Here is a 16,719-nt window from a genome sequence, read left to right as displayed (position 1 = left end):
CTGAAAAGAGAAAAACATTTTCTAAAATAATGAAAATAACTTATAGGACAAAGAACATTCAAGGTGCAAATTATTTCTCAAGAGACCATTCCCCTTACCTTTATAGTCTGTATAATAACTTATCTTTCTAGTCACCATTTCCTGACTATTTGAGGCAAGATTGAACTCTTCCTATGCACTTGTTATTTGTACCATATCTTTTGGCACTTTGTTGCAGTCTAAAATTTTTTGTTCTATGTGAATAGAACTTGTTTTGGCAACAAGATTATAAATGCCCTGAAGACAGAATCATGCTATTGTTCTTATTAGAATCTACCCAACACTGGCAGTAGTTAGTAGTTTTATATATATATATATATGGTATTTATATACCCAATATTTATGAAATCCTATATGTAGAAATACCATATATTTATACATATGCATATACATATAATATATACATATATACATATAATACATATGCATATGTATACACATAATATATTTATAAATATATGCATCTTTTGTATAATATATAATATACATATAAATACATATGTAATTTATTATACATATATTTATACATGATATTTATAAATACCATATATTTATACACATAGGATCTCATAAATATTGGGTATAAGCAAGTAGATAGGTTATAAATAATATTTTAGTGTATCTGTATGTTAAAATTATAAATGTTTATCCCAGTGAATATAGATATCCTGAAAACAAACCAATGGCAAAGATGTATATGATTGGTGGAATGCTGTGAGAAACAGATAAATGGAAAGGATTGAAATTTGCTTTCAAAGCTGTTCAAGTAATTTGCTGGCAATAGGATCTTTTTTTTTAGTATCCTGTTTTCTTATAACCATAGGCTTTTCTCTTATTGCCAATGGACATTCTGCTCCACAGACCAAGTTTATGTACTCCTTTTGTCTGGGTGGTTTGGGCTGCCATATTCCAGTATGCTTCATTTGAATGATTTTATACTTCAGAGGTCATTGGAATATATTATAGTGTGTATTTTCATATCTGGATGCAGTCTGGCTTAGTTGCTTAATTACTTTAGATATATCTTAGGTAAACCACTTAGTAGTCTTAATCATAAAAAGCAATCTTACCAGAAATCATAATTTGTGAGTAAAATTAGAAATACAAACTTACTCATACTGCGTTTTTAAATGTAATATCTGCTTTTTTTCTTTCAGATTTTAATTTTAGGTATAAATATGTGCAGCTAATTATTTATTTATTTATTTACTTATTTATTTGTTTATTTTGAGACAGTCTCGTTCTGTCACCCAGGCTGGAGTGTACTGGCACGAAGTCAGTTCACTGCAACCTCTGCCTCCCAGGTTCAAGTGATTCTCCTGCATCAGCCTACCAAGTAGCTGGGATTACAGGTATGCGCCACCATGCCTGGCTAATTTTTTGTATTTTTTAGTAAAGAGAGGATTTCACCATATTGGCCACTGGTCTCGATCTCCTGTCCTCAGGTCATCTGCCCACCTTTGCCTCCCAAAGTGCTGGGATTACAGGAGTGAGCCATACCGCCCAGCTAATTATTTTTATTTTTAATCTTCATAACCATTATAACACAAAATGTACAAAACTGGTTTTTAAAAATAGTATTAGAAGTTATATGGCCATTAAAACCCATAAATAATATTTATATGCTAACTTCCGCTTACTGGAATAGGCCTGCTGTCACAGTGATAAAACTTTAAAATAAGGTGGGATGTCCCGGCCGGGCGCGGTGGCTCAAGCCTGTAATCCCAGCACTTTGGGAGGCTGAGGCGGGCGGATCACGAGGTCAGGAGATCGAGACCATCCTGGCTAACACGGTGAAACCCCGTCTCTACTAAAAATACAAAAAATTAGCCGGGCGTGTTGGCGGGCGCCTGTAGTCCCAGCTGCTCGGGAGGCTAAGGCAGGAGAATGGCGTGAACCTGGGAGGCGGAGCTTGCAGTGAGCCGAGATTGCGCCACTGCACTCCAGCCTGGGGGACAGAGAAAGACTCCGTCTCAAAAAAAAAATAATAATAATAATAAGGTGGGATGTCCCAATAAATGTCAAAACGTTGTAGGTTTTAAAATTGTGTCAGAAATCAAGCCTAACTTTTCCTCTTGTTCTACGAAATTCCAGTAATCATTGTTGAAATTAAATGTAATATGAGATTAATACAAATTGGGCAGCAATTAAAAGGCATTAAATTGTATTGAACTTGGATTCACAGAACAAGAATTGACCCAGTTTTACCTGTAGTCAGTTTTTCTTTCTAAGTTAGGAAATGCTCTAAGAGAGAAAGAGTAATATAACGCATGTGCCAATGACACTAGTACTGTCTAGAAAATAATTCAAGATAATGATAAAGTTGGGTCAGAAAACTATCAGATTATTCCACATTATCAATTCTTGCTATAGCATTTTTCGCCTCACTGATAATTCAGTAGCCTCCTGTTCTATCCTCTTTTCCTACTCTATTTTTGTTCAGGTTGTTTCTGTCCTGGAAAGACTCAAGACACCAATAAGAACAAGCTTTGTTCCTTTCTTTCCACATTGGTTTGGGAGAGATGGAAATGGGTGTGATGGCAGACACAAAAATTACAAGTGTCAGGACTTCATGGCAGTTTTGACCGAAGACCAATATATTTATGATGATGCCAAAGTCCTATTCATTCCTTCATCTAGGAAATAATTTTTTTGCTATATACTGTTCTATAGTAATACTGTAATAGGGTAGGGAATGTGAAGATAAATAAAATGTGGATCTCACTTTCCTCCATTCTATGTACAGAGCCTGCAGCAGTCATATTTACAGAAGTTGTATTCTAAGAGTTTTCTCCCTATTTTATTTTATTTTATTTTATTTTATTATTATTGTTTTTTGACATGGAGTCTCACTCTGTCGCCCAGTCTGAAGTGCAGTGGTGCAATCTTGGCTCACTGCAACCCTCTGCCTCCCGGGTTCAAGCAATTCTCCTGCCTCAGCCTCCTGAGTAGCTAGGATTACAGGCATGCCCCACCACGCCCAGCTACTTTTTGTGTTTTTAGTAGAGGTGGGGTTTCACCATGTTGGTCAGGCTGGTTTCGAGCTCCTGGCCTTGTGATCCGCCCACCTCAGCCTCCCAAAGTGCTGGGATTACAGGCATGAGCCACCGCGCCCAGCCTTCCTCCCATTTATAACACTATACATCCCCCACTCATCCCCAGGAGCACTGTATCTTTGCATTTTACTCTTTTGGTTTCCTTGACACTCCACTGCTATGGTTCTCCTATCTCTGATTGGTTTCCCTTCATCTTAAGGAGGTTTTTCTCCTTCTACCAACCTTTTAAAGAAAGGCATCTCCCCAAGCTTCTCTTAGATATTTTGTTCTTACCTACATACTTTCTTACCAATCCCAGGCTTCAACCATCATCTTGCTGTGGTTAACTCCTGAAAATTACATCTGCAACTGGAGTCCCAAAGTCTCTGGCTATTTCCTGGTTCAGGTTTTTTTTTTCTTCCCTGGCCTAGATTATTGCCCTAATTGGTTAATCTCTCTCCTCTCCATGACATCCACCTTTCTCCCTCCTGTCAGTTATTACTGATTAGAACATGTCACCATCCCTCTCAAAACTTTAAATTACTCCAGGTTGCTGCTCAAAAGCCTCATTATGACATTCTCAACCTCACTTCTTACTCTCTTGTCTATCTCCACTTGTACTGTAAGTTTTATGCCTTAGTGACACCTTTGCACCAATAAAGCACATTCACACTTCTTGCATTTGTTCATGTCCAAATTTACCAAAGTACCCTTCCTCTCCATCTTTACTTTTCCACATCTCATCTTTTAAGGACTAGCTCAATAGTCATTTTCTTAAAAACTATTAAAGAAGTAATCAGTTCTCCAAGTCCACAAAACACGTATTATCTCTAATGGTGACAGCTATTTTATGCCCTTAGCTGGGTTTTTTTTTTCTGCTAAAATTTGTCTTTGCAAATGTTTCTGTCAAGCTGGACAGAAAGCACTTTATGGGTAGGGATTTTGCTTTTAGTTTGTACCCTCTGTAGCTCCCAACACAATGCTTGTTCAGAAATGGAGCTCAGTCAGTACCAGTAAATAGGCTAAACCCCTGGTGCCTAGCACATATTAATACTCAGTAAATATATGTTTAATCAGTAATTGGATGGGTAGATGAACAAATTGTATCCAATACACTAAATTACAATATGATAAAATATTTGAATAATTTTTTGAAACATGATTTGGTGGTACTTCAAGTTTGTTAATATGATTAGCAAATGACTAATGGTTCAATATAGCTGGGAATACAAATAGGGTCAACTAAGGACAAAACAGAACAAATATATAGATCTCTTATTTCTTCCTCCCCACTCTCAAATCATAAGATATATAAAGAAATAAGAGAGTACCATTGATAAAATATAGAAGGAAAGAGCATACTATCTTTTAAGAAACAAACAAACAAAACAAAAATACAAAAGGACATAGAAGCATTGTAAACCCAGGATAATTACCAGGAACTAGCATTGTAGATGTGAGTTCTGGAGTTTCCAAGAAATCCACATTACTTCTTTGGAATGTCTTGCTATAATTTGTCTGAAGGTGGCTGTAAAGATAATTATAGGTTAAGGCTGTGCATTTTTATTTACAATCTTCCCGAGTACAGCAGAGATCAAATTTGATCAAGATGGCAAAGTTTGGGATGATTTGGATTAAATAAGCTCCTGGATACAAGCTTCTTTTAATGGTTGTTCAGCTTTCAAAAATGACTCAGGAGTAATTTAATAATTGTCATCAGAAACTTTTTAAAAAAGGTTTTAAACCAGGAGAACATTACTTTTTTAGAGGATAAAATAAGAAGTAGATTTTATTGCACCAAATTTAAATATAAAAGAATATTGTAGCTGTTAAAGAGTGTTTAAAAACAGGATAGATAATAAGACAGACTGTATATTTTACATTTCTAGATAATAAAAATACATGTAAAAAACTATCTGAAAGTGTTGGCCTGGAAGCACAGGGTCGAATAAGTTACCCTGTTTCCTTCTATGGCTGAAATACTGTTGGTGTCATTTTGCCTTCCTTATAGCACAAAGTGCCTTCAAAATTGCCACAAAAATAAAACTTTTAGGTGAAACATGGATCAACTGAATTTCCAGGTATTCTGTTACTTCCATCACCATATTTAACACCCTAAACATGGACTTATTTAGAGAGCTATCTTCTCTGTACCATTTTAAACTGTCAGGAATTGTTATATACTCTCAGAAGAGCAAACATTTCTTTCATTCCATTTTAAAATTATATGTTTGTTTTCTATTAGTAATTACTTTAATTTTTAAAGAAGCTGATTTGTTTTGAATTTTTGACAATGTCTTGAATTTCCACTTTATTTTTAGTGTTTAAAGACATTTAGAAGGTATTCGGCTGCAATGACTAAAAATTATACGTAGTTTTATTGTAAAATAAAATAACTGCATAGACTATCCTATGAAAAATTAGGAGGTAAAGCTTTTTTTTTCCCACCTCACTTTTGTCCATCCTTTGTCTCCACCCCCACCACTACCCTCACCAGCTTTAGACACTTATACCCCCATCTATATCTTCTTATCTGAAAACATCAGTAAAATGGTAAGACTCAAAGTGGGATCATTACCAAAAGTATTTGTACTTCAAGAGAGAAGTGGTTTCTAAGCCATTAAATAGATTTTTTAAAGTGCGTAGAATTCACAATAATGGGCAAATGGGACAGGTTTTAAGGTAAGGTAAAAGAGAATGGGGCTTTCCTACAAATCCTAAAATTACATCATGCATATTGCCACCTTCCTGACTTCACATAAAATCAGGCTTGCTCACAACTTACCTATTCCATACACTACTATTCTCCCAGAACTCATAGATCATGTAGCGAGATTCATTTGAAAGCTTCTGTATAGAAATACTGAAATGGAAAATAAAAGGCATAATTAGCTACTGGAAATTAAAGATGCAAGCTAACTTTTCTAACATCCATATGTAGTATGAAACAATCTTATCCATTAATAGAGGAAACAATCTAAGGTGCCTGCATGAAAATCAAACAGATTTGTCAAGAATTTATTTATTCTAAATATGTCTGTTAGGCATAAGTGGTTTTTTTTTTTTTTTTTAGTTTTCTGGTTTTGCATCATGAAAACAGTCTCAGTATATTGCAGACATCACAAATGTAACTTTTGCAAAATTGTGTTCATTCATTCAAAAAGGTTTATTGAGCATCTGTTGTGCTAGGCCCAGAAAAATGTGAGTGCATGCTACCTGCCTTTGCCCTCAAATGTAGCTGTTAGGATTGGCCCTATCAACCACCATACCTCTGCCAAATTCTTAGCCTTACAACATTCCTGTATTGACAGATTTTGTGTGGTTCCTGCTCTATGCCATTGAGTCACTTGGACCACACTACTGCTATACAACTGACTCCTAGTTTGCCAATACCTAATGGTTCTCTCCCTCTTTCTCTTTTTTCTCTTTCTCCCTCTCTCTCAAACTTTCTCTCCCTCTGACACACACACACACACACACACACACACACACTCACACACACAAACTGCTCAACATTGTCTCTGGATGAAGTTTGAGAGTCCACATTCTGGCCATAATTGCAAGGGTTTTTTGTTTGTTTTCCTTTTAAATTTCTTTTCCAATTTGGGTGAGACAAATTTGTTCCTTCTGGTCCTTTGACTAGCCCGAAGGAGGAAAAAGTGTACATAATGTTTTGAAGGAGTGAAGAAAGTAGGCTGGCTGAAGACATAGGTTGAGGTGACTGCAAATTTAATCCTGTAGCAATGAGGAGTCACTGAAGGATTTAAAGCAGGGACAGTGACGTGGCTAGGGCTATATTTTAGAAGATCCTTCCGATGGCACAGTAGGTATTGTATGGAGGGTATTATAAAGTAGAAAGAACAGCTGGAAAGACAGTGAAATAGCATAGGTAAGAAATGATGAAGACCCAAATTAATTTTGAAACAAAAGAATAGAGACGGATTCGTAAACTTAAAGAGTGGGAGACAAAAATAAAGATGCCTTTAAAAACTGAATTACGGCCGGGCGCGGTGGCTCACGCTTGTAATCCCAGCACTTTGGGAGGCCGAGGCGGGCGGATCACGAGGTCAGGAGATCGAGACCATGATGAAACCCCGTCTCTACTAAAAATACAAAAAATTAGCCGGGCGTGGTGGCGGGCGCCTGTAGTCCCAGCTACTCGGAGAGGCTGAGGCAGGAGAATGGCGTGAACCCGGGAGGCGGAGCTTGCAGTGAGCCGAGATTGCGCCACTGCTCTCCAGCCTGGGCGACAGAGCGAGACTCCGTCTCAAAAAAAAAAAAAAAAAAAAAAAACTGAATTACAAAAATAAAGATTGTTCAGCCTAATGGTTCATAATATATTCATATTAGAAATCAAAACGAGGGGTTAGAAAAACAATAAGGCTTTTGGGTTAACAAAGAACTTACCAGTAAACTTACCAGTAAGAGAACAAATAACTTACCAGTAAAATAGTTGATTAATGCAGATTTAGGATTTACCTAAGTGTGACCAGCAGGTGGCAGTAACTACACACAGAAGTTTTAATTTTTTTTCTTTAGTTCTGCTTGTGTTTTTTTCAGTTGTTTATCTAGTTTGTTCATTAAGGTATGATGCAGCAAATATTGTTTTTAGTTCAACTTCAGATTTTCTGGAGAAAGGTTTACTATGGAATCATAAGAATTGAATGGAAAGTGGAATTTGTGATTTTCTAATCTCAGGAGTTCATGAATGTGCTCTTTGGGGGTTCACTAAAATCCCAGAAATGTTCTGCAAATTAATATGCATATATATGTTTTCCTAGGAAGGGAATCTATAGCTTTCATCATAGTTTCAAAGGGATGTAATCCCCAAACATAACCTTCAACAGTATACTGGACGAAATTACAATCCATATCTATTTTCTTTAGGATAAAGTTTAAAATACTCAGCCTTGTATTTCAAGCTCTTCATCAACTGCTTCCTGAAAACTAATTCATTTGTATACTTATTACATTAAAAGCCCACTTATTCTGCTATTTGAACCTTTCATTTTCCAGGCTAGCCATAAGACCATAAGATAAGAAATTCATAAAATTTTAGCATAATGCTAAAGCTTTTGAAGGAGTAAAAAGGAGGACATCACAGTATGAAATGGCAGTGATTTAAAGTATAGCCCAGCAGACCTTCCACCATCCACCATTTATTAGCTGTGCCACCTTGATCCCAGTACTCAACCTTGGTTTCCTTATCTATGCAATAATGATAACAATACTTTGAGAATTAAAGTGTTACATGTAAGGCCGGGCACAGTGACTCACACCTGTAATCCCAGCACTTTGGGAGGCCAAGGTGGGTGGATCACTTGAGGTCAGGAGTTCAAGGCCAGCCTGGCCAACATGGTGAAACCCTGTCTCTACTAAAAATACAAAAATTAGCTGGGCACAGTGGCACGTGCCTATAATCTCAGCTACTCAGGAGGCTGAGGCAGGAGAATCGCTTGAACCAGGGAGGTGAAGGTTGCAGTGAGCCAAGATCAAGCCACTGCACTCCAGCCTGGGCAACAGAGCGAGACTCTTTCTGGAAAAAAAAAATGTTACATGTAGAATTCTTAACTCAGTACTTGGCTTATTCTGTGTGTGTGTGTGTGTGTGTGTGTGTGTGTGTGTTTAATTAGTTGTTAGCCCAATAGCTAAAAGGAAAGTATCACTTTCGTTGGGTGAGTAGCTATGAAAGCTAAGCCTTAATGGTGTCAAAGCTAAGAAGCAAAGCTAACAGAAACAAAAGGAATGGGGTGGGAGGAAAACCAGAAAAGAAATGGAGGGAAAATGTACATATCTATTAAAGCAATGAGAAGCAGCAAGCTAATAATATAAGTATTAATAGTGGTGGTGGTGATGATTTCTACATGTATTGCTATGTTCCAGGGTCTAATTTAAGTATTTTCCATAGATAAGCCATTTTACCTTCACAGTTACTTTGGGGGTCATGTGGCTACACTGTCCATTGCCTCCCCAAATAGTACTCTCCTCTTACTAACATGACTCTGCCACTGTTCACTTTGCAATACACCCAATGTACCAGTCAGTGTTGGACTGAGAATACGCTGATAACCTTACTCCTCTCTGCTGGACACTTGTTTCCTAGCCTTCCCAGTGGCCAGCAATGACCATGTGACTTGAATTCTGGCCAGTGAGATGCAAGGGGAAGTATGCTGGGAAGCAGGGACTCTGGGAAAACATTTGCATCTTCAGGATCAGACATGAGAGGAGAGCTTGTTGGTTCTCCCTTTTTCTTCCTGACTGGGCCATCTGGTGAAGAGCCAGAAGGTACATCTGAAAGACAGACCTGGGATCTTTGATGACAGCATTAAGCTGTAGAAGAACCTTGAGATTGTTGCCTCTGACTTCTTTTTGAGAATAATAAATGTACTTATGATATAAGTGACTGTTACTGTGCTTACTCTAGATTGCAGTTGCAAGCATTCCTATTTGATACTGGAAGGTGCTGTTGTCATCTTTGTGTATTTATTTCTCCATTGTTTACAGATAAGGAAACTGAGGAATGGAGAGACGAAATGTCTTGTCCATGGTCATCACAGCTGCTAGTGAGTAAATCACTTTGAACTTAGGCATTTTTGCCTCCAAAAGCTGTACTCTGACAAAGAGTTAGGAAACCTAATAAAGGTGACTGACAAGAAGCAGATGCAGTGATGAAAGTGCAGATTCTGTCTCAAAGGCACATGGGTGAAAGTGCTGACCGGAATTGCTTTACAGAATGGGTACTTTCAGTTAAGGGCCAAAAAGACCAATATGGGGCAATGACATTTAAGGACATTGATATTTGAGACTATACTGTATAGATAATGACACACAATGATCACACTGAGACAGCAAGAAAAGTACAATTGTGAAATAATTTTTAGAAAGATTTGTCAGCAGTTGTTAAAGGCTTAGGGCTTGAATGATTAGCTTTCAATTATTTGTAAATGTAAAACTGCACAACAACACACCTGTGATTTGTTTCTTATGTGATTCTACTCACCCGAAACAGCCTGTGTCTTTCTCCTTGAAATCTTCATACTTCCTGTGACACAACACTCATTGGCTAAAGCAAGAGTTCTTTGGCTAAGCTGTCTTTGGATGCAGGCCCTAAAAGCTTCAACCTTGAGCTTTGGGAGACCTTGAATATTCCTGGATGCTTGAAAATGTGTCAGTGAAATGGCTTCTAGGGGAAATGGATGTGGCTCAGGAACAGGTGGGATTAAAGATTTTAAATGAGGAAACTGCCCATAATGGACGGGACTTTCCCTCTTGGCCTCTTCCTTCCCCATGTGCATGTCCTACTTTAAATCACAAGCAAGGCCTAACCAATGAAGAAAAGACATGGCAAGAGGGCCAGTCCTCACATTTCTCCATACCAAGCTGTGGGTCACCAATTTATTTCATCTATATAATTACTGATTAATGAGGCTGGGCATGGTGGCTCACTCCCGTTATCCCAATACTTTGGGAGGCCGAGGTGGGTGGATCGCTTGAGTCCAGGAGTTCAAGACCATCCAGGGCAACATGATGAAACCCTGTCTCTATAAGCAATACAAAAATGGCCCGGCACGGTGGCTCATGCCTGTAATTCCAGCACTTTGGGAGACTGAGGCGGGTGGATCACAAAGTCAGGAGTTCGCGACCAACCTGGGCAACAGGGTGAAACCCCGTCTCCACTAAAATACAAAAAATTAGCTGGGTGTGGCAGCATGCACCTGTAGTCCCAGCTACTTGGAGGCTGAGGCAGGAGAATTGCTTGAACCTGGGAGGTGGAGGTTGCAGTGAGCCAAGACCACGCCACTGCACTCCAGCCTGGGTGACAGAGCAAGACTCCATCTCAAAAATTAATAAATAAATTAGCCAGGCATGGTGGCATGCACCTGTACTCCCAGCTACTTGGGAGGCTGAAGTGAGAGAATCACTTGAGCCTGGGAGGTTGAGGCTGCAGTGAGCTGAGATTGCACCACTGCACTTCAGCCTGGGCAACAGTGTGAGACACTGTCTCAAAAATAAATAAATAAATACTGATAAATGATTAATGATTCAATGTGCCACCATTATTTCTTAAGGATGTCTCAGAGTTGATTCTTACAATGTAATCCTACATTCATATTCCTTAGGCCCTTGACATGGAGTTTTGAATATATTCAAATTCTCGAATTTCGTAGCTGAGTGACTTTAGAAATCATTTTGTTCTATTTAACGACCATGAAATTTTAGGCCATGAACATGATTTTAATTGTGCTCTACCTTCATAAATGAGCATCCTGTTTTCCCAACTGGAGTCTAAGATCCTTGAAAGCAAAACTATTCTCTTGTTCTCTGGTGTCAAGAATGGTTTTGAGAACATACCGTGTACACCACTTATATTCAATTGGTACCTCCTTATGACAAAAACGGGGATTAATGAGCCCTCATGATTACAAAATAAGTGAAGAATAGTGTGTGTATGTGTTGTATCAAACAATATGTGTGTATATGTTACAAACATGAGTCCACATAATCTGCTTGAGTTTTTCACTAACAACTTTTTAAAAACTCATTTGACTACTAAAACAAAACCTCTGTCACTCCCCATACTTCGGAGTTTCCTAATCAAAAAAATTATAGGGCAAAACCTCTAATTCAGTGGCCTGAATTTAAGAAAGCAAGACATTGTTGTAATTGGAACAGGAGAGAACTTGTCTATTCTACCCCTGGTTAACCACAGAAAATCTAGGAAACTCTAAGGATGACCAAATATTGACAAGAAGGATTAAACACTGGTTTTAGAGTCAGACAAACTTTAATAAGTTTTTTTTAATCCATCTGAGCCAGTTCCTTCTAAGCAGGATGTAATATATGCCTCTTGATTATTGCTGTGAAGATAAGAGGACAGGCACAGTGGCTCAAGCCTGTAATCTCAGCACTTTTGGAGGCCAAGGCAAGAGGATTGCTTGAGACCGGGGGTTCAAGACCAGCCAGGGCAACATGGCGTAACCCCGTCTGTACAAAATTTTTAAAAAGTAGCCAGACATGGTGGCATGTGCCTGTGGCCCCAGCTACTCTGGGGGCTGTGGTGGGAGGGTTGCCTGAGCCCAAGAAGTTGAGGCTGCAGTGAGCCATGATTGTGCCACTGCACTCCAGCCTGGGCAACAGAGCCAGATCCTGTCTCAAAAATAAATAAATACGAAAACAGGTGCAAAATGCCTGATATTGTTAGTCCTTAATAATATCTATTTTATTTTATGGCAGTATTTTGTGCCTAATCATGATGAGACTAAGTTAAACATCATAGGAGAACAGAACCTCTGACGTTCACAGAGATTTATTTTCTCAGCCGAGCACTAGGCAATTGTGCTGGGTGCATTGGAGCATGACTGATGGCATCAGTGGCATTTGATTATCAATTGATACAGGTAGAAAATTGAACCTGATTAACTGGTACAACTGAAAAATTGAATGTAGACAGGCACACTGGCGTAACATCTATACCATGTATATTCCATATGGGTGTAGTGATTCCCTGATGCTCATTCCATCTGATGTAGTCTACATTTTGATAATTCCAGTAAAAGAAATTAGCTGAAAAATCAGCAATAAGAAGTGAACAAAGAACTGTATGAAACAAAACAGTCTTGCAAAGGCAACAGAGAGGCTGAGAATCTAACAGGAAAAAGATGCTCTCCTTTCCTCTACTTCATAGCAGTAGCTGATGGAGCAATTTATTGTGGTTATTGAGAGAATGGAATTTGCAGCAGGCAGCACAAATCTATCCACTCTCTCACTCCCCCACAGCCTGTTTCCCTTTCCCTGGGGCTGTTCTAGTAGCTTGAGGTCATTTTCCCAACACCCATTAGTGTTTCTGAACCTAAAAAATAAACTTATGTGTCATTTTTATAAATATAAAACATGCAATCAATCCCTGGAGATTGTAATACACTGAAATAGACTTTATCTTCTCTATATCCTCATTAAAAAGAGTTTACTGAGCTCTATTTTGGGAAGTTTACACTGTGAATGGTGTATATATAGGTTCTGCTTGCATTTTTCTTTTTTTTTTTTTGAAACAGAGTCTCGCTCTGTCGTCCAGGCTGGGGTGCAGTAGCGCGATCTCGGCTCACTGCAACCTCTGCCTCCAGGGTTCAAGCGATTCTCCTGCCTCAGCCTCCTGAGTAGCTGGGATTACAGGCACATGCCACCATGCCCAGCTAATTTTTGTATTTTTGGTAGAGACGGGGTTTCATCACGTTGGTCAGTCTGGTCTCGACCTCCTGACTTCGTGATCTGCCTGCCTTGGCCTCCCAAAGTGCTGGGATTATAGGCGTGAGCCACTGCACCCTGCATTTTTAAATATTCAATTTTATTTTCAAATGAGTGGGCTCTTAAAAACTACACATATTCCCACCTTTGCAAGTCTTGAGTCACTGAAGTAAAAAGGACTAAAATGGGGTTTTGATTTGTGCCCTCTGAGTCTAGTGTGAAATAGAATAATAAAAATAATCATGGAAACACAGCATTTCCTGTGTTCTTATTACAAAGGCACTACTGGAGGATGATGAGCTGTTAGTGGCACTGAGGAAGTACTGTACTCATACTCTACAGAGGAGGTCAGCCACCCAGACAACCGGGAAACAATAGTAAACGCAATAGTGACTTCAGCTCACATCTTCAGTGGATGGGAAGCATTGTGCTGAGCACTGCATACGGACTGTCTCACTTAATCCTCCCAACCATCTCATGAGCCTCTTGAGGAGAAAACTAAGGCTTTGAGCCAGTGAGGGTCTTTCTCAAAACCACAAAGCTAGTAAAATCCCATGTTTATTTCCAGAGCCAGACTTCTTAGCTAGAGAAATATTCTGCTGGGGTATGAATAAAATATAATTAATTGAACACCGAGAGGAAAAGCAAAACACCCAGAGACATGAAGTATCTGTTTATGCACACACGTACACACACATACACAAACACACACACATTTTCTAAAAACCTTCCCAAAGCAATATTTGAAGAGCCTTGTGAAATATAGTTTAAGCAAGCTCATAAGGTAGGGTTAGACTTGGTTGTGGAAGTTTTCTAAAAGCAGATGAATTTGGACCTGGGCTCTGAACTTGAGGCAGTGCATGGGCTGGCAGAGACTTGCAGCTGGGTGCACATTTCTGAGAGGAAGAGTAGCCAGGTCTGAGGCAGAGTGGGGAACAAACAGATTATACCAGAAATTCTATCTGTGCATCACCGAGGCAGAGTGTTTAGATGAGGAAGAACAAATAATAGTAGTGATATGGATTCCTGGGTCTGTCAGTAGGATTAAATATAGAGTCAGGACAAATGTCTAGCCTTTGATAAGAGACTCATTAGAGAGTTACTTTAGGTTCCCAGTTAAGGGAATTCTATGATAATTGTTTCCAGAAAATTATTTTAGTAACTGTTTATTGAACCGGTTGGAGTGAAAGAACTGAAGATGAGGAATAGTATATTTTAGTAGCTTGAGATATCTGAAGCCTGAGCTGGGTGGTAACCCATGGAAAGAGGAAAGAAAAGATCTGCTGCTGCTTCATTTTCTTTTAATGACCAAGGCCTGAAATCTTGACTTCAGGGATGCCTGCAATTTCCTAATGCCTGAAATGGTTATTAGGCCACAGGGCGCACTGCCAAGGGAGCAATCACAGCTAGATGTCCTAGAGTTGGGGCCTCATCTACCAGAGATGATTTTGAATCAGAGTGCGGGCTGCCTGGATGCAAAAGAGAATTTCAACTTATTTGAAATTCAGTCTCTTCATTCAAGTTGTTCTCTCCATTTCATTTTACTTGGTGCCCCTAATGATCAAACGACACAGGGTTTAAAGATTAAAGAGAAAACATTCAGTTAAAGACAGCAAACGGCATCACCCAGGTGGAAAGCTCTGTATAACTTAATGTGAGGATTCTCAGGTATCTGTCTTCTAGACCCCCAGCCTTGTCTAAAGTGAAAAATGCCTTCACTGCATTCCCGGGCTGCCAAAGGCCTAAGGTGCGGGAGTAGGAGCACTTACCGCAAACATCCACTTTGAGATGAAGCACTCTCCACGTAGTGTTTCAGAGCAAGTTGGAATTCTTCCAGGTCCTCTTCTATCACAGACATCTGCCGCTGCACAAGCATGATGTGCTGCCAAGGAAGCGGTGAGGGTCACTGCGTTGGCTGTCACGGAGCCTGATTTAAGCTGACTCCTACTGCCCATCCCATTCCTCCTCACAAAAACAGATGATTGTCATCCAAAAATATGACCAAGGAAGGCCATGACTATTCCAAGTATAAAACTGCATAAAGGCTGTAATCTAGGCAAGATATTTTCCTTGCCTCTAGTCCCAGAAGCTAAACAAAGTGTTCTTTACAATGACGTGTTTCCCTTTAAAAGCAGTGATTCTCAATGACTCGAGAAGTTTTAAAATTATCTTTATATTTATATCAAAATCTCTGGGAGTGGGGCCCAGGCACTGCTATTTTTAAAACCTCCCTAAGTGTCTCTATTGTGCAGGCAGAGCTGGGATCACTTCCCTATAACAACTTACCAATTTTTAAAGAGAAGTCTTATTGTTCATTGCACAGCTCCAAGTTCTTGAATATTTTGTGGTATTAGACATAAGTGACAATCATTACAAACAACCAGATTTCAAAAAAATGAGTAACTCATGCATTTCCAAAGGTATATCAAATATTACAGAGTTGTCAAACACATTAACTACTTACAACAGGCCCTGTTCAAAAGGTAATGGCATCAGATGGTGCTTGTTTTTAACGGATCACACTGGATTGGATGCCAACTGTTTCCTGTAACAAATCCTATTAGCATTATAGCAATTGTAGTTTCAAGGCTTCCCTCAAGATCCACCTGTGGGCTTCTCATGGAATTTTAGATATCAACATTAGTTCTTTTCAAGAATTGGTAGCGAAAGTATAAAAGTGCAAATCAAAGTAAGGATTGGCGTGAATCATAAAAGTGCATAAACAAAAACAAAACAAGGTAAGGATGATCTAGAATATGAGAAAAATAACTTCCACAATAATACCAGCTATGTAGCATGAGAGCTAGAATTAAACCCCTGGTCTACTGTTTTCTATTCCAATGGGTTTCTCATTTCATGTCAATAGCTACTATTCGTTGAATACCAATGATATTTTAGAGGTTAGGTATTCAGTACATCAACAAATATTCCTACTTTTGTTGGACTAACCAAAGCACATGGTTTTAGTATTAATAGCTAAGTAGAGTTAATTTCTACCAAAATAATGATGGATATATCCTTTTCACAAAAATCTGCAGGGACCTCTTGGTTGGACATTTGTGATTACTAACTCAGATAATTAGGAAAGCTCATGGGCTTTCCTAATGAGATATATAAATACATCCACCTATTCCATCATAATTCTTTTCGTCTAAAGGCAATTCTTACGTGATCAAGTGGGATGGATTGTAAAAATAACCAGAATCCTTCACTACCCCCCTGAACTCATGCCCTTTGACTAATTTGACTTTTTAGCTCCTCTCCTCAAGACATGGATTCTATTTTCCCTTCCCTTGGATCTGGTTTGGCTTTCTAACCTGCTCTGGCCAATCAACGTGGCAGAACTGACAGTGCACCAGTTTCAAATTCAGGCCCTAAGAAGCCCGTGGATTTCCACTCTTTC

The 16,719-nt window shown here is 38.9% G+C and overlaps 1 protein-coding gene across 1 annotated transcript in view; it reads right to left on the bottom strand.

Annotated features, from left to right (window-relative positions):
- NECAB1 (N-terminal EF-hand calcium binding protein 1) overlaps nt 1-16,719 on the bottom strand; it is a 172,330-nt gene that overhangs the window by 2,609 nt on the left and 153,002 nt on the right. Inside the window, exons 10-12 of the mRNA XM_055286727.2 lie at nt 15,086-15,198; nt 5,860-5,937; nt 4,511-4,602 (exon numbers count right to left, since the gene is read on the bottom strand). Of these exons, the coding sequence (XP_055142702.2) occupies nt 4,511-4,602; nt 5,860-5,937; nt 15,086-15,198 (283 nt within the window). The remainder of the gene's footprint in view (nt 1-4,510; nt 4,603-5,859; nt 5,938-15,085; nt 15,199-16,719) is intronic.

The sequence above is a fragment of the Symphalangus syndactylus genome, chromosome 7, assembly GCF_028878055.3.
Source record: "Symphalangus syndactylus isolate Jambi chromosome 7, NHGRI_mSymSyn1-v2.1_pri, whole genome shotgun sequence".
In the NCBI taxonomy this organism is placed as follows: Eukaryota; Metazoa; Chordata; class Mammalia; order Primates; family Hylobatidae; genus Symphalangus; species Symphalangus syndactylus.
The sequence above is the reverse complement of the archived record's forward strand: the minus strand, read 5'-3'. Positions and strand labels throughout refer to the sequence as shown.